The following is a 19,247-nucleotide window of genomic DNA, read 5'->3' on the forward strand; positions in this document are numbered from 1 at the left end:
ATTTAATTCCTGTAAATACTCTTCAAGAATGTGGCTGAACTGTCACATCCTGTAGACGTATGCAACCACTGACAAGGGCCAAAAAGTTTGAAACCACTGTGTCCTATGTGTCCTAAAAGCACACAGTCACTTTTTCACAAGAGAAGTAAGAGGTGAGCTCTGATACTCATGCGATATAGTCACTGCTTTGTCCAGTAATCTTGGAGTACACAGTGCACACTCCCGGGCTCACACGGATTTACAGGACGCAAAACACTGTCACAGAAGAAGTGAAATATCTGTCACACAGACAACGTAAGGGTTCAAGGGTTCATTTAATGGTCATATACACCACAAGTTACTTACATAGTGCTTACAAAAAATACATAAAATGGCATTGCAAACAAATAGCGTTGTCTCCTCTCCAGGCTTGATGAATGAAATCTGCCACAAAAAGGTTGCTTTCTAGAGTGGTTTATAGTCATCCATCCAGAAGAACTCATTAGAAATAAAGGACATTTTTCACCAAAAGGTATAGTCTTTAAATTATCATATAATGAGCACAAAAAAAAACAAACATGAAATGTCTTTGTCGTCAGTCTCACCTCAATCATAAAAACAAAAGTATTTTCTATACTTTCTATACTCTAGTATGAAATTCTTCCTACACTGTGTAGTCGTGGTTTTAATATGTACAATTTAGGTTTGTGCCAAATATCAACAGACTGTCTTTCCTCATACATAAGGAACTATTTGCACTGGGCATGATGAATATCATCACAATCTAACCTGTTTTACCAAAAAAAAAAAAGGAATCAATCAAAATAAAGATTTTACCTCAGCAATCCAGGGATGCAAAATGTCCAAGTTAAAGATCCTTCTAGTTAGCCACTTTTCGGGCATATTATCTTCCATATTTCTATTTCTGTGTAAAGACATCGAGAGGAACAAAACATCTAATTCCTTACATATGTATACATGCTCGACCAATAAAGCTGATTCGGATTTGGATTTATCTCTGACGTTTGGAGGTTGTAAGCTTTTGAACCTTTGAAGTTGAACGGTAACTTGCAGTGACCTTTTTAAACTGTAACACAGTGCCCACAAGAGATTTGTATAGACTGAATATGTTAAAAGGAAACTCTTACATTATTTTGTGTATTCAAAACGCAAGTCACGTTGTCTCAGTGGGGATTGCCCACAGAGAGGTCCCGGCCAATCAGTGGACTCAAATCCGGACTTGCTTGCTGTGAGGTGATGGCACTAACCAATGAGCCGCGGTGCCGTCCGGCTAACAAGATGAAATGCGCAAATCAGAACGCAGGCGCAGGTGTCCACGGAACACCCACACTGTGCTGTGATCATACCGGAAAGCGTGGGCTGCCAGCCAATGAAGATAAGTGGAGGATTGTAAGCAGTGAACTTGATAAACTGTGTTTATAAATCATTATATTTGACTTTCTATAGTTTTTGGCCAATGATGCCGAGCCTCCATTCACAACTTGAACTGTTATAAAAGTAGAGTTTGCCAAGGGCACCAAAAGCATCCAGGACTGCCACTGAGCAGCTTTGAGAAGGTTTTCAACAGTAAGCAACACGTTGGAAATGTGACAATGTCACGGATGAAGACTGTGCAGTGTACATTTATTTACTGTGCTGCTCTGTAGCCTATCGTCAATTTGGTTGGTCAATGTGACGTAAAGGAACCACTGTAAGCTGTAAACTTCACTCAAGTGTTTCCATATCGTGCTTGCGTGATTTGCGTATTGGGTGCTGATCGATTTTAGGGAAAACCCTTATAATTTACCTTTAGAGCTGGATAAAAAAATAAACACAAGTAAAAACTAGGTCCACATTTATGAAGTGATCAAACTGTCTTTATTCCTTTGCGTTTGTCATCTGAAGCACTTGAATGATTCGTTGCACTACCTCGTGTTCCCCCCAGGCAAGCTGCAAGTCCACAAGCAGTGTAGCGTCACCACATCAGATATAATGTACAGCCATCAGAGCCAAGGGGGGAAAAAAACACTGAAGAATGCACGCTGCTGAGTGGCTTTTTCACAATGGAGCTATAAAACATTGGAGATTGCGCTTACACACATGCAAATTAAACCAGGTGAGCGGCAGCAAACACACCACCCAATCAACATATACACATGCTTTATACTGCAAGATCTTACACAGGAGTTAAAAAGACACCATAATCATGAATAAGTAAGAAAATAAAAGTCTCACACACATCTACACACACTCAATATATACGATATTGCACTTAAAACACAGTATATACAAGACATTTTACAATGCAGCGCATCGGTATGATGATCAACACAAAAGGTGACATGAATAGAACCCCTCTGTCAAAATCAGTGTTGTGCTGGTGCCTCTCGCTCCAGGGTCAGTTTTACTTCAATGAGCCGACTGTAACTCTTCACCTGCATTGTCAAAATTTGTTTTACAAAACCTTCTGTACTGCCGTGGTTGAGAATCATAGAATGGTGCCGATGAATATGCATATATGACTTCATATTTTCACGGCTGAAGCTCCAGCAGCAGCAGTTTTCTCATCAGTAACTGCAATCACAACCCAATATCTTCACACGAGTGAATGGTCTTTAAGGATTTCCATCCCCAAACTCAGCTTAATATACATGCATGACCGGACCTTGCCGTTATAAATTGAGCACAAGACTTCCACTGCTTGACTCTAGGGGTACATAAGGGTTTCCCCAGCCCATTATCCCCAGGAGTAATGTCTGGATGACTCTGCAGTGCACGATTGGCGCCAAAGTTCAGTGCCAATGCGAGAAGCATTCTGTCCTTTAATGTGGTAAAGTAAGGGCGTGGAAGTCGGGGTGGCGGATGGGCGGGTGTAGCACATCAAGGCTTTCATGCAGGTGATTGAAGTCTGCCACCCTCACCCCTAACCAACATATTACCCTTCTCCTTACCATCTTCATCTCAACGGCTAATCCCACCCTGGAACACCTTTGATTCTAACCCCTTGACCACCGGTTCATTCTCATCTTAATCATCTTCCTCTCGAAAAACATCTTTGGATCCTGGACTCTCTTTCTGGCCCTTAATCCCCTTGATCACTGGTTTGCCCAAACCCCAACTGGGCCAGTTTTGACGCCCCACTGTCTCCTGGATTCTCCCTCTCCCACCTCTCATCTCTGCCTCCCTGCCACTTTGTGGGTTGGCACCCCGCCTCCTGGCTGACCGGGGGTTCACGTGGCGTGTGGACTCTTGAGTGACATTCCATCCGCCTTGTCGATGGAGACTCTCTAACCTAACCCTAACTCAGAAGTGGTGATCTTTCCCAAACCTTAATCAAGTGCTTTAGTTGCCTGGTCTACAACCACACGTTAGCCATTACGTATTTGTCATAACCACCATCTTTCCCTAACCGTAGCTGCCCCGTAATTGCCGTGCGGAGAGAGTAGAAATAGATCATAGATCGACGTTGGCGCTGAACATAATTCGGTGTCGAACTATCCGGCGAGAGAGTTGGTTTTAAGGGATTTCTAGACTGATAGTGGGTTTTGCGGCGATGCTTTTTTGTGTCAATATCTTGAAATTGGGTACTTTCCATGGAAAAGACGAACAAGAATTCAGTGTGTCTACCAAACTTATTAGGATGGGGAAAACCTTCTAAACAGCATCCTGGGGACACTTGAACCCACACTGAAGAAATTCTCTTGGAGTTAGCAGCTCTTTAAAGCAAAGTGACATGCCGTACCTAGTTAATGGTAGGGAAGGTCAGGAATAGATTAAAGGATAGTTTCAGTTATTACAAGTTGGGGTCTCACTTTCACACATTTGGCCATCATTTCTATCACCAATAATAATACTGGACACTCATTTTTGGTTGCACTCAATTTAACCTCTAAATAAAGTGGTTTGGACAGTACGGCTAAGCTGTTGGCTTGTTACACTGATAGTGTGCATATATTTTTTTGCGTGTACAGTACATAGTATATATGTATATACCAAACGCTATAGCTTCCTTGGAAATATAATTTAGTTTTCCTTCTTATTTCTTCCTTTAACGCTACTTTTATATACTGTTCTATTTTATTTTATTTTTATTCTAATATTTTAATATTTATTTGTAATAAAGCTGAAGTCTCAACCTCTTGTGTTGCTGTTTGACTGTGTTACTGTGCCACATCCCAGCAATTACCTCAGTGAGTAGAAATGATGGTCAAAACTATTAAAAAAAAAAAATAATAATTAGACCCAAGTTCAAGGCTCCAAAGCGGAGCCTTTCATTTTTCTCGATTAATCATTTTATAAAAAAAACACCTTTGAACAATTACACAAATAAATAAAAGAAAAGTTCAAAGAAAGGAAAGTATGAGTTTTCTAGGCTGTTTTTATGGAGCTGCTGATATGACACTTACAGCAGTAACAGCAGTGGATGACATGGCTGATATCTCATAGAAATCTCTCTAATAAAGGTCAATGCTGGCAAACCAATACCTTAGTCTAAGTCTTGTTTACAGGAAAGCAGCGGTATGCGTTCTACAATAAACAACATCATTATATTCCTTTTTGGCTGGGCCGCCTTTTTCTAATGTCACTGGAGACTCCATTTGATCCACATAGTGAACACTTGTCTTCATATTGGGAGGGTGGGTCCAATTCGTCCGTCCAGCGCCTTTTGAGGCTCCGTTCAGTTTCCTCTCAGGAAGTGATATAATTGGACTGAGGCTTGTCCAGTTTACGTATAATGCAATTCTTGAAGCATCCGCTCTCCAGTCTTCGCTCAGTCGTTCATCTCATGCGGTCCATCTATTTAACAAAACGTAGTGTGGTTATAACCGCTCACTGCCACTAGGTGGAGTCAGCGTCCTGTGAGCATGACCCACAGCATCTCTGTTTGTACATATCCACATAGCACAGCTTCAGTCTCCTCACCACGCTACAGTACTGGGTGGTGTCCTTGCATTCACCTGCATGGGAACAAAACACTCCACTCACCAAAGAACAAACAAAAAGCCATTGTTGTCAATGTTATTTCGCAGGTCCAGTGGTTTCTACATGTCAGCCTCCTAGAAATAAACTGACATGTAACTTTATTTTTTTAGGAAGTTTCTTGGACTATGTAATTTGGTACTAATGAAAGGCAGGGGCAGATAACTGATTGCCCTGGATGCATTTACCTTGGTTTTCCCTCTGCTTCCCTGACATGAATTGGACCAGCCAGTGGTGGGAGGTAATTAAGCAAATTTACTCAAGTATTGGTAAGGTGAGGTAACTGGGCTTAATACTTGGCACTTCACTTGGCAAATTAAGATTTTAAACACAAAACACGATAATCGGCTCATAAAATATACCAGTAATACAAAGTAGGACCTCCGCCTCGACCTGCTATAACATTAAAAACTGCTGCTTACATGTAAATGCAACAGTAAGAGTAATCATCATCTAACAATTGAGTGATTGATGCTACAGGAAAAACGCTGGTAAGCCCTGGTGCTGACAGTGGTTTCAGAGGGTACAACAAAAACAAGATTACCTCCAAGAGTTTTGCATTGAAAGCTTTATTTTCTCTCTTCCTCTTGTTTTTTTTTTTTTTTCTTCTTGCAGAACGCCCACTGCATTAGCTCCGTTAACTAGGAGCAACAAGTGTGCTTAAGTGCGCTGTGGTGCCAGTTTAGGGATGGAACGGTCCATTAATCCATTGTTGAATGGTCCATTGAATTGATCCATTGATTGGTGATGATCAAAAAAAGCACATTGAGGGCATTTTGTAAGTTATTGAGTATATATATATATGTCCTTTAGAATTGGAACATCATTTTATATGTATTATATCTAAACTTTCCTTAGCTATAAGGGGCCATCTTAGTTGGGGGGCCCAGGCAGTTCCATACCTTGTACCCGTTGTCCACCCCTAATTATACGGAAAATAGAGACAGATACGTTTGTATTTACTTGGGTTTAAATGGATTTCAGTCAGTAAGATTTGAGCAAATTCCTCTGGAGATCACCTACTGCTTATAAACTGTACACTATTTAATGGCTATGTCATTTCTTTAACAATAAAAAAAAAAATGCTTCTATATTACAAAATGTCTCAAAACATACGAATAAAGGTGCATTAAAACTTCAAAGGTTCCTTTTTGTGGTATCACGGACACACACACACACACACACACACACACACACAAAGACTTACTCCCGCAGGTGGCGGTGTTGCAGTGCTGCCAGGCGGAGGGCCGCTGGAGCCAGACACAGTGCTGGTCAGCCAGAGTCCGGCCACTCTTGCGGTGAACGCAGTCCACCCTGCGGGACTGAAAGCCACTCCCACAGACTACCGTGCACGCCCGCCAGGCACCAGGACGCCACTGGACTTCACACAAGTCTGAGGAGCAGTTGCGTATCGACGCAGGCCTGAAAGAGAGTAGTTTGAGTTTTGTCTTTAGCGCTACACACTCATTGCCACGCCACTTTTGGACACGACCTGGAGGCCCCTCAGATCTTGAACATGGACTGAGTTAAAAAGACGACTGTAGACTTTTACTTGTGGGTTGTTTTTTTTTGTCCAGATAACTCTTTAACCAGACCTGCATCACAAACCAAGATTAGAGGCTTAGATTTGGGCTTCACTCAGGCTTTCCAATATCTCAAAACTGTCTCACCTTTGACCTTAGTAAATCACCATGGCATATGCTAACCTCTATGGATCCAGAGGGATCACAGTTCAGTTTCCTTTCCATGGAAATGACTATAACAAGAGTCTTAAGCATATAATCAGGTTAGATTTATGCCAATGTCCTGTCTGCGTGTTAAGTAGAGCTTGAGTCAGGATGTAGTTAGCCTAGCTTAGCATGAAGACTGGAAGCAAGGGGAAACAGCTAGCATGGCTCAGTCCAAAGCTCAAACACGCACCCACCAACAACCCTACAACTCACTAATGCACGTGTTGTATCTTGTTTGTTTAACAAAAAAACTGGGGGGAACTGTTAAGAATACCAGATCTCTGTAGGCAGAGACCAATCCTGGCAACCTCACTGTGCGCTATGGATTCTCCCTCTAAAACCCCAACATTTCACATTTGCTTTGACATTTCTAATTGTGTATGGATCAAACAAACAATCTATAACATCTTAAAGTATAATTCTGTCTTAAACCAATACTCACAAACATTTTTTTTTTGGTCACTATAAATGTTCCTCCTGCCAATGCTGGCCACGAAGTCACGATTCCTCCCTAACACGACTACACTGTAGGAGACTTTCATTGTGTTTGGGTGTGTGTGTACCTCTCCCTGAGATCACAGTCTGCGTACGAGGAGCCATTGGCATGTTGGCAGACGACAGATCTCTTCTGTACAGTGGTGGTGGGGCCAAAACACCTCCCCGAACACTGAAACATAAGAGTGCACGCTAAACAATACGTCGCCTACAGTGTGTAACACGCGCACGTTTAATTCAGCGTTTGAATGTACCTTTCCCCAGGGACTGGCCACCCAGGTGGGACAGTTATTGGCGGTGCACTGCTCTGTGTCTGTGGGCCGGCTCGTCCTCTCACAGGCAGCTGCCGTCAGAGTCCTCACTGCGCCTCTGGCATCCAGCTGCTGACAGGAGACCCGCCTCTGTTTCCAGCCGCCGCCGCACGAGGCCGAGCACTTTGACCACTTTGATTCCAGCCATCTGAAATGATGACAAGAAACGAAGAGGAGACACAGGTGCATGCGATTCAAAATGGCAGGTGGCTCTGCGTGTGAGTTGCTTTATAAAGAAATACACCTACGTCACATCAGACGATCAGACGGGTTGTAAGCAAAGTTGTTGTTTTTGAATATTTAAAAAAAACGTTACAGGGTAAAAACAAAAAGACACATAAGTCTTACTTGTCGGCATAGTTAAAAAAAAAACCTCAAGCTCCGTGACCCAAATCAAACACACCCAACCGGCGCACGCTGGATCGCTCCAAATGCTAAGTACGCGAACGCATGGTGGATCCTCCGGCGCTGGACGTCTGCGTTCTACCTTCAGTGAGGTGCGTGATGTCTTTCTGCTGTCTTTGACCATAATCCCTGACGCCTTTGTGTAACCGAAGAGCCTCTTTCAGCTCAAACTGTTTGAGAGCTTTGCAGACAGACAGAGACAGCGGGACAGAGAGACTCGAGAGTGGACTCGAAAGTCACATTATGCATTGAGAATGAATGGCGTTCAGACAGGTGAGTAGAACAACAACTGGCTGTTTTATCCACAGACCTTCACGCACAGGACCTGATTCGACTCAATTTTAACGTGGATATTTTCCTCACTTGAGGCAGCATTAACTGACTTTTATTCTTATTTTTTGGCCAAGGGGGGCAGCGGAACAAGCTGTAAACGCAACATGGACATAATATTACCTTGAAGTCATATTTCTGGCTGCCTGATAAATGTCCAGTTCGCTCGGCTTTAAAGGAAGCTGCGAAATTCCCCACTGTGTTCACCAGCTAGTGCTAACTATGAGTGCGTCCCACGTTCGTCATTCAATTTCTAATCGCATCCTTTTTTTGTCCGTTTCAGCCATCTGTTAAGTTAAAAAAGTGCTCTGTATTATAAAATAGTCAAATGTACGCAGCATATCAACTATATGTTAAGTTTTGTGTGAATAAAGGGATTGCGTTTGTTTGAGCGTGTAACCTGAAAATCATAAAGTTTTTAAAAAAATACAGTCCAGAAGATTGTCAAAGAACAGGTGTGGAAAATCCCCAACATATTGGAATCAGAGACATGCCCTGGACATGTCTGGGCAGGGGGGCTGGACCATCCCAAATTTGGAAGAAATGACACCAGTATTTGCCCAGCAACGATGAATTCTTTTTAGAGAATGTATAAGAACATGTGCAGAGCATTTTTCCTCAGTCAGATTCGGGGACTGGCTCGGGTTTTTATCTCTGTTGAAGGATAAAACTCCATCGCGTCGAACTCTGAGTGCGTCTCCAGTGAATTCTTTGAACCTGTCTGAGACTCCAAGAGCCACTCAATCCTACAGAAGACCATGTGTGTCGGTGAAGAGGTCCAGACTTCTGATCTGATCAACAACTACCTTTAGTCGCCTCTAACTTTCTCTGTGATCGCACACACCATATACTATATACACACAGCAGCAGAGTCATTTTATTTTTTTTAGCAGCGCAAGAGCCCAAAACGATTCCATTTGAAGCTTCCTCTGTTTTCTTTGAGTGTGTGTGCGTCAGACGTGCAAGATTCTCTGACTTTGTGCCTGGCTGTTTTCTTCATGTGGACAGTAAGAGGTCAGCAACAAAGCCTGCTATTACAGTGTGCTTGCTGATAGTTTCCCAGAGAAAGCTACCTACTGCTGTGAGCCAGACTCCCATCTTCCAGCGCACGCGAGTTCCTTCCTCTGTCTTAGCGCACAATCAAAAGAAACGCCTTTTTTTTCTTCTTCTCAAGCAATATAATCCCATGTTAACATCTCCCTCTCCAAAGGTCTCATGTGGCAATTTAGTGTCTTTCAGCCCGCAACACCACAGGCCTGGCTTGGTTTGAGCTAATAGTGGGTCGTTTGTATTGCATTAGTGAGTGAAGCTGGCTCAGTGTGTGGCAGCGGCGGCGGGGGGGGGGCTGACTGATGGGCTGTATGATGGGCAAAGGCGGGCTGGCAGCAGGGGGTCCAGGGTGAGGAGATTGTGCTGAGAGTTACACTTCTGTTGCGATCTGGCCGCTCTTCATGAATTCATTAGCAGCAGTCTACCCTGGGTGTGTAAGCTTACAGCAGAAAAGCAACTATCAATCAGTCAGTGTAATGCTATTCAGTTGGACTGCATGTATATTGTATAATCTGTCGATAAGGATCTGGGTTTTAGAGGTCTAAATTAGTTTGCAGAAGCACCACCAGCAGAAGTGCCCCAGAGCCACAGCGCACATACGTCTGTACATGTACATATCAATATGAATACGCATATTTAGTCGATTTAAAAAAAAAAAGGTTGATTCAGTTTGTCACATCAAGGCACATGTACGTGCATGCACAATAATACCACTTCTGTAAATACTGCATGCAGGTGTACCTGGGAGGGCAGTCCTGTCTATTGCAGGGAACTGGGGAAGTGAGGGGTTTTGGTATGTGCTGACAGAACGTGGGCTGAACGTCCCTTCCGTCCAGCGTGACACAGCGAACCCGCCGAAGCCAAGTCCCTCTGTTCCCACAGGAGGCACTGCATGTGGACCAGTCTCCAAAACGCCAGCCAAACTCTGCGGACCCAAACGTAAAACACTCAGAAACAACCCGACAAAAGAAAAGATTTCAGAACACCTCAGGCAAAACCGAGACGGCTTGCGGAAGCGCTGCGTAATGCATGACAGAAAACCTGAGTATAAGGGCGTATCGAAGGGTTTAACACAACATGCTGACGGAACCGCTCTCCGTACAAACAGATTCAAAATCTTGAATGTACACGTGGGCATTGTTGTGGATTGCTGATCTCAAACTGAGTATGCTGCAGTCCTCAGCTACTTAACCATAAAACTACTCGTGCGTTTTATTTATCACCAAGGAATAACCACAAGTCCAATTTGTTCGTCAAGCGCTCTTGAAAAGAATGGCACTTTAACGTCGACATGGTGTGGGAATGCCCTGGAGGTTGCAGGCGGCTAACCATGATTTCAGACGTTGTAGGGTTTAATATACCTCGCCTGCTGAATATAAATACTGAGCAGGAATGGGTAATATGAAAAAAAACCCAAACACCTGTCACTGTTTTTCACAGTCCATCCAACAGCCCCAAAACTCTATTTTAAAAACACATAAAACAGATGTGTATCCTCACATTTGAGAAGCTGGACCAATGACTGCTTCTCCTGAGTTCCTAGGACTATTGGGTCAATAAACGGGCTTAAAACTGGGGTATACCTACCAAACACATGAAAAAGGTAGCATATGGAGAGTATTAAACTTCCTCTCAAGTCTCAGATTTAAAAAGAAATAAAAGAAATAGAAAGTGCAATCCTTGGTCAGTGAATGCAGTAGAGGAAGCAGTAGCAGGATATTTCACTGTTTGTGCTGTGTGGGGGTGACCTTGTTCTGCACCAGAGCTGAGGGCTGCAGCTCGACAGAGCAGCAGTGTGGTGAGTGGAAAGTGAGAGGGAAACTGAGCAGGGAAAGAAAAATGTAAATATTGGTGGAGTCATTGTTTTTTTTTTTTTTTACTGGAGTAGAAGGTCACGTTGACTGGGTCATAGCATAGATAGCAATAGCGGCTTGGGAGTGTAGGTTTTAAAACATTCAAATTTCAAACAGGGCTTTTGCTAGTGTTCAAAAATGTATTTAAAATGTTTGCTCGACCTTAATGATGAATGGACTTGAGGAAACACCGCCTCGTAGCATTCTGTGCTACATCAGGACACCTTCTCATGCATTACTACTTGCCTATTTCGAATGAATCTATTTGCTTTTTCGAGCAAACGCGGCACAGATAGCTTGATAATAATCACCGACAGCCATCTTAGTCAAAATTCCATCACGTCATGATACGTGGAGTTCCCCAAGGCTCCATTCTCAGGCCTCTTCTGTTCACCTACTGCAGCCATTGCAACATGACACTTCTCACTAACCATTCAGCCGATCCACGCATGCCAAGGCGCTTTGTTGCTCCCCCCACCACTCCAACCTCCTTATGAGCTAAGTGATTGCTATAGAAGACTTTACTACAATGTTGTGCTCATCAATTTGTAATAAAGTAAAAAGGATCATTACAGGAATTTTCAGTTCATGCAACCATGTAAAGGTTTCAAAAAGGCAGTCTAATGGAAAAGTAGAACCAGGACAGCACTCCAGTTTGACTTTTTATAGTTGCCACACGAAGTTTGCCAGAGGGCAATCTCACCATCAATATAATCAATAATCACCGTATACACAGGTGGGGTTAATTATAGGTGATCGCAGCCAGCATGACAAGTACATCCCAATGGGGGGGGGGGGCAAAAGAAATCTCCTCATTCACCCCCTTGGGAATCAGGGTTATCAAGGGAGTGTATCCAATACGCCTCCCTTTGGAGAAGCATTCTGTCCCTATGAAGATTGGCATCTTCACGGTCTCAGCGCCCATGTAATGTAGCTCACTGTAGACAAAAACAATGTAGAAAGGTGATTTTTGCACATGTGCTTCATTGAGGTCAAATACTTTTCACTGACCTTTGACCTCCAGATAGGATTGATTTATGTTTTGTGCTGGGTTGCATGATCAGTATTGCGTAGAAACATCTAGGACAGGGTCAATGAAAGCGATTGCGAATGACCGAGCTGCGCCTCAATATTCGCAGATGACACTTTTTAAAAAAAGGAAAACTACAGCAGCTATAGGTGCAGAGAGCGAACGAGGAGCGGAATATAAATGAGACATACGTTCATCCCATCAAACCAAAATCTGCTGCAGCGGCGGGCGGAGGAATGCAAAAGTGTTTCCAGAGCCTGTTTCAAAAGCTGTCTTGCCACGTTCCTCATTCACGCTCATGCTCTCAGCCATGAGGTAAAATGTACAGATTTGCTCGTCTCGCTTCAAAGAACTCAGCTCAAACATAAAGGTACGTAAAGGCGTTCAAATATGGCAATAAAAAAAAAATTCTCCTTTGACTGACTCCTGATTCATGTGAACGGAACACTCGCCGCTGATAGAGAGATAATGGTCCTCTGAGTGTTGCAAACAGATAACAATCCAGTTCTGTTTTTAATGGTTGCTAGTTGCTAGTCAGTCCACTCCAATTCACTATGCACACACAGTGAGACATTCAAGTCAAAAGTCCACTCTGGAGTTCACCGCAGATTACCCGCAAAAGCGAATCAACCGGGAAATCAAAATAGAGGAGGGAGCGTTGATGATCCCAGTTCAACATTCAGCAGAGACTATTGACAGTATTTACAGGGGGTACTCATGGCACTGGTAGGTTTGCAGAGCTGGCGTTAGCCTCGACAGGGAAGGCAACTCCCAGAAGGCCCAACTGGGGAATAAATAATCCAAACTCCCCACTCTTCCACGACACAAACTCTGGCATCCTCTCCTCCACTGACCAACCACCACTCTGAGCCACAGTAATACTTCACCCAGAGGTTTGGCTTCACACAGTGCCGTAACTTGGAATGTTCCGATTGGATTAGTGGACGACTGCGGTTTTAACGGTGGGAAACATGAGCGAACTGTTGACAAGGGAGCGGTGACGTAATTCCGACATTCAGGAATACGAGGGTCGATTGCAATTTCAAAAAGTGTCAACGTGTGAAGTAAATAAATGTGAAATCCGTGGTGATTTTCGTTCACTGCTGATCTCTGCACAGGTTTGTATATATAGACACCCTCCACACAAGCGTGCAGATCAGCTTAATGCTCACCTTCAGTGTGAATGTATATCCAGGCAGACAGTGTTTGTTTGGTGCTGCTGATGAGGGTCCGGCATCGGTACCGGCCTGAGAGCTTCCCCTGTAGTGTGTTGACCTCAAGGACGCGGCCTCCCACCAGCATTCTGTGCTGCAGAGCCTGACCCGGACCAAGGCCCTGTGCCTGGGCTGGACCTGAAACCTCCTTCAGGGTCTGGTTGTTGTAGTCCCAGTGCACTTGCAGTTTGTGGTCAGGAACTACGGGACAACCTGTTGAGAGACACACACACAGCAGATTGAATGTAAATATTTGGCATTTTAACGGACTGTTGAAAATGGAACTCCACGGACACATTTACTTGGGGAGTGCTAGAGGAAGCTGTGTGAAATCCAATAAATTGCCTCAAGTGACGTCATTTGAGTCAGTGTCGGTTGGGGCAGAAGACTACAGTTCAGACTACGGAAAATCACGCTGGATTTGGAAAGAAGTAAATGGTAAATGGTCATCACTTACATAGCGCTTTTCAACCATAACGGCTCCCAAAGCGTTTTACAGATCAGGCCACGTTCACCCCTTCACACCGACGGCGGTTTCTTGCTCAAGGAGACTTCGACACGACAGGGGGAGCCGGGGATCGAAATCCTGAACCTGCTCTACCCAGCTCTCCCTCCGTGCCACAGTGCTAACCACTAGTACGTGAGCTTACCAGTCCCAGTGTAAACTGGCAAAACAGCAGGTAAGCTGAACAGATCTCTTAACATAGGCCGAGAGTCACTAAAGGTTGCGCGCCGGGCTCGAGGTGCACCTCTGTCCTTACTGCAAATACATTTAAGGACGGATTACACAAATAATTAGAGGAGACATGTCAACAGAGGCTATGTATTCCTCTGCATTTATTTAGATTATGCAGATTTGCAAAAGGTCCATTTTGCAGGGATGATTCTCAAACATCTATATATATGTGCATGTTTGGCTGCAAGTATTAACAACAGCCATATTAACACCAACTCCACCTCCATTTGCTGCTCTGAGCTGATGGACCTGATGCTCTGTCCTAGAAACATTTCTATTTTTTTCCCCCATTAAATATATTAAATGATGTATTACCTTTAGTTAAGGTGTTTTCACATTAAAGGGTCAATTCACCAAAACCAGAACAGATGTCCTCTCACTTCCCTCAGGTGGCATCTCCCCATGCAGATTGTTTTGGTTTTATGTGCCACGGGTCCGGAGATATCAGCCTCTGAGATTTGTGATTTACATGAGGCCGTACAGGCGTGTGTGTGTGTGTGTGTGTACCTATACGTAGATTATCTCCAGGTTTGATGAAGACACTCGTTCCACGGCGTGACGCCATGAGGACTCTTCTTCTGTTCACCTCTAGTGAGACTGGGACAGCTCTGCTTCCCCCAGCAGGGTATGGACCTGTATAAACACACACACACACACACACACACACACACACACACACACATATAAAAAAAATGATGAAAAAGATCAAAATGAACAGTTTTTCATTATCTGAGCATGTGTGTTGATATTTGCGACGCACAACGAGAAGTTATACACAATTTGTGTGTGAGCCCACCATAAACCTGCAGGACAGTAGAGGCAGTGGACTTTCCTATGGCGTTGGTGGCGGTGCAGGAGTAGGTGCCATGGTTGTGCAGGGAAACATTTCTGATCCACAGGGAGCCAGACGGCAAGGAAACAGCTTCGGCATCCAATGACCCGTTCTTCCTGTGCCACGTCACCGTGGGCTGAGGCACGCCTGACAAGAGAGCACACAGAGCAACCAATAAGACGTCCGGGTATCAATCAGTCCACCGAGTGCAGAATCACCACGCAGCCTGGTCCCAGTACACGTTACAATTCAAAGAATACATGGGAAAAAACATTATGGCAAGCAAATAAATTAAAAAAAGGAAAATAATTAAATGCACAATAGGGAAACAGGGGAGACTGTTGACATACAATGGCAATACAATTACTTATGATATAATTGTAATTTAAAATTGTGACGGCGTAGATATAATAGCTGAACCTATAAAACAGGTATTTCTATGTTTTTAAAATGATTATGAAATACTGGGAATACGTAATGCAGTTTTGGGATCCGATGTTGAACCCATCGGACCAATCTGATCAAAATTGATTGTGACAGAAGAACCTCATCCCCAGAATGCAACATTCCCAAGCAACAGGCCATTGAGGCGCTCCCTGATATCAAATAATAGTATTTTGGAGGACTTATGATCACTGAGGGACGATGACAAGATTTCCGTAGCTGTTAAGAGTTTTTGTGATAAGCGTGCACAATGAGAAAGTTGATATATCACAATGTGTATAAAAGGTCCCGTATTCTGCTCATTTCCAGCTCTATATTTTTAATCTGGAACTCCACTAGAGCAGCTTTGCATGATTCACAGTTCAAATAAGTCCTTATTTGTCTTATACCGGCCATTCATGCAGCCCCTCATTTCACCCTCTGTCTGAAACAAGCCGTTTGAGCTCCTGTCTCTTTAAGGACCCCCCCCCCCCCTTCCTAAAAGCCCACTTTCCTCTGATTGACCAATCAGCCTACGGAGGGGCAGGGAGAGCCCTGAGCACAGCCCGCACCGCCTCATCCTCTTTTCACCACCGATCTTGGCATTAACACCTTTTGAATAGCTCAAAACAAAAGGAAACTCAACAGAAGAGGGCGGGCGTGCACCATAAAACTTAAGGGAAAATGCTAAATCTTCCGAAAAAAATAAAATAAATAAATAAATAAAAAGGTAAGTGCGCTTGCTTATGGTGCAAATTACATGTCTAAACAAACTGTCTTCATTGTCTTAAAATGTTAATTCTGCGCATGAGTCAGTTGAAGTATAAATGCTGGAAGGCATTGAAACGTCTGTTGAAGTGTAAGAGCTGGAGTTGCACTGTAAGCAGTTGAAGTGTCAATGAGTCTATTCCACAGTAGAGTTATATTACCACAACTCTTCATGGTATGCTTAAGGGGCCTCTCGAAAAATGACCAAAAATGGTTCAGAGAGAGAATTTGGACAAAGCCACAGACGTGGTACTTTTCAGATAGAATGCACGAACATGTAGGAATGGTTTTGTTGGGTTCCACTAACTGTGTGTTCAAACAGAACGCAAAGTGCTGTGATTGCATACAAAGTCGAATGGAAAGACTTGCTTTGCTTTGCTTTCTGTCTGGAAACTTTTTTTTGGGGGTGTGTATGCTTACTGTTATCAATTCATGCTGCCAATAAGGGCTAGTTGACATCGTAACACAACATAATTTCAATTTGAAAAGGTGGAAACACCTGTGAAAAAAAAGGATTTAAACTTTGGGACGCTAAAAACTCCGAATGTATTCAACTTTCCTTAAGACACTGTTCCTCCAAGAATTTGAAAACATTGGGGGAAAAGATAAGAGTTTAGAGTTTAGTCAATCAACACCTCTTAGTTTAAGGTGGGTGAAGTGCAGTACTGATGATGTGTGTATGTACCCCCCCCCCCCCCACACACACACACACACACACACACGCAGATAAATACATACTCTCTGACATGCAGCTTCACTCATTTCATCCAATCACCAGGTAATGAACATGGCTGGTAAAACAGGCAATTTTCAAAGAGCCAATATCACATCACATTGTGTGCGTATGTGTGTGTGTGTGTGTGTGTGTGTGTGTGTGTGTGTGCATGAGAGAGAGAGAGAGAGAGAGAAATGAAAGCCAATACAAGTCAAAGAAAACTATTACTTTTTGTAAAATTGACATAATAGCTTCCAAAAAAAAAAGAAAAAAAGAAATGTAGAGAACATTAATATCAGTGTAATTTCTGTGCGTAGCAGTGTGGAGCCACACTCAGGACGTGGTTGGCTCAGCTTAGAATAAAGATAATACACCTCCCTACAAAGCCCTGTCCATGAAGTGAGAAAATATGCTTTTTTTTTTCTAATTTGGGTCAACCGGCCCTTTGAAAGGAAACATTATTTACGGCATATGACGTTGCGACCTACCAGTGACGGGGCAGCCAAGAGTGAGGTTGGCACCCGGGCGAACGCGGACTCGCCCCCCGACCGTGGCAATCAGGCTGTGGCCCAACACCACCCCATGGTCTGAAACATTCCTCCATGACACGGCGATGGCAGGCGGCTCTGACGTTTCACACGCAGAGAGAAAGAGCATCAGGAACGAATGCTGAACATGTCCTCGCTTTTGCAGCGCTGCTGCCATTTGTGTGAAATGTTGCTTGTGCATGTATTTGAGAAAGTGGAGATGCTGATGCTTGTTATATAACACAGAACAGTGGTTCCCCACCTTTTTCTTGAGGCCTTCCTAACCTACTCTTTTGAAATATATATGATAATATATACATATTTCATCATATTCATCGGATAAAAAACAGCACAGAACAATTAAACTGTACAATGAACCTAAATAGTGAACTTAATACCTGCGGGAAGTTTGTGTAAAAAATTCTGAACAGACTATTTCCTGTGGATATTGCGATGTATCTCTGTCCGTATTATGATTTTGTTTTTAATTTCACTATCATACACGCTTTAATAGTCCAAGCAGCCTGGCTTTATGATAAATCAATAAAGATACAAACGTCGAAAATAACCCTTCAATTGACTTGTCTTCTTCACAGAAATTAATTCAAGGCATGTATATTATAATATATATATATATATATATATATATATATATATCCTCACACCCTTAAAATCAAGAGGGCTTGACAACCCCACGTGGAGCTTTGGCGACCCATGATGGGGGTCAGGACCCCCAGGTTGGGAACCACTGATACAGAACATACCTGGAAACAATTAGAACTCAGTGGAATATATATATATATATACTTATGTGTAACCACATTAACCATTCTACAAAGCCATATTCATATTAAAACCGGAAAGCTCTTAGTAAAAGTGTGGGCCTTGATTGATAATTTATTGATAATAAAGACATACTTAATAAGCTGATAGTGGGAGAGTTATGTAAGGTAGATGTATTTGATTTTAAACATATTTCAAATGTATTACAGTGACAGAAATATTAAATTGTAATTACAGGAGACGTGCATAATAAAGACACTGGAGACTGGTGCATTTCAAACTAACGGACACACCTGCCACCAGCAGCTGAGATGTTTCTGAGTCTGAGCCATGTGTGTTAGCAGCCGTGCACTTGTACTGCCCTCTGTCAAACGCTCTGGGCTGAAGGATGCGGAGTCCCCCGGAGCTATCCCAGGATACCCTGCGGACAGACAGCGAAAGAGAGGGATATCTTAAGCAGAAGAAACACACAAAAACACAAAAGAGGACATCTTATTCTTTCTGTTCACTTCCTGCATGAACAGCGGACCACTCTGCCAAATGATGTATTTCAAATAGCCTTTCAGTTTTTCCTGATCAAATGAGAAGGGAGCTCTCAAGAACCACAAGAAGTGAGACTCTTACGTGTCCTTCCCAAAGCAGTCACGTCACCTGAGGCACTAAATTCAACAAGTATTGAATGATGGCTTGCTCACAGTATGAACACACACACACATAAGGTTGGGGTTTAGACCAAGTATACGACAGCAAACACCTACAGTAAGTAGGGGAGGCTGTGGACCAGGAGGTAGCACCGGTCGTCCATTAGCTTCAGGGTCGCTGGTTCGATCCCTGGCTCCTCCTGTCAGAGCCTTACATGGCAGCTCCACTGCCATTAGGGTGTGTGTGTGTGTGTGTGTGTGTGTGTGTGTGTGTGTGTGTGTGTGTGTGTGTGTGTGTGTGTGTGTGTGTGTGTGTGTGTGTGTGTATGAAACAGTCCATATGTTATTATCATACGTTTGGTAGGTCAAAGTTGAAGTAGAGAGCTGGTCTGTAAACTGCATGCACATATTAAGAGAACTGTACACAGTTTTTCACCAATCGCCT

At 43.3% G+C, this 19,247-nt stretch overlaps 1 protein-coding gene across 1 annotated transcript in view; it reads right to left on the reverse strand.

Moving 5' to 3' along the window:
- Nucleotides 1–4,818: 4,818 nt before the first annotated feature.
- Nucleotides 4,819–19,247, reverse strand: part of adamtsl3 (ADAMTS-like 3) — a 190,147-nt gene continuing 175,718 nt past the window's right edge. Inside the window, exons 22-26 of the mRNA XM_070906035.1 lie at nt 10,022–10,205; nt 7,439–7,643; nt 7,253–7,356; nt 6,167–6,381; nt 4,819–4,937 (exon numbers count right to left, since the gene is read on the reverse strand). Coding sequence (XP_070762136.1) covers nt 4,819–4,937; nt 6,167–6,381; nt 7,253–7,356; nt 7,439–7,643; nt 10,022–10,205 — 827 coding nt within the window. The remainder of the gene's footprint in view (nt 4,938–6,166; nt 6,382–7,252; nt 7,357–7,438; nt 7,644–10,021; nt 10,206–19,247) is intronic.

This window comes from Enoplosus armatus, chromosome 1, assembly GCF_043641665.1.
Source record: "Enoplosus armatus isolate fEnoArm2 chromosome 1, fEnoArm2.hap1, whole genome shotgun sequence".
Taxonomy (NCBI): Eukaryota; Metazoa; Chordata; class Actinopteri; order Centrarchiformes; family Enoplosidae; genus Enoplosus; species Enoplosus armatus.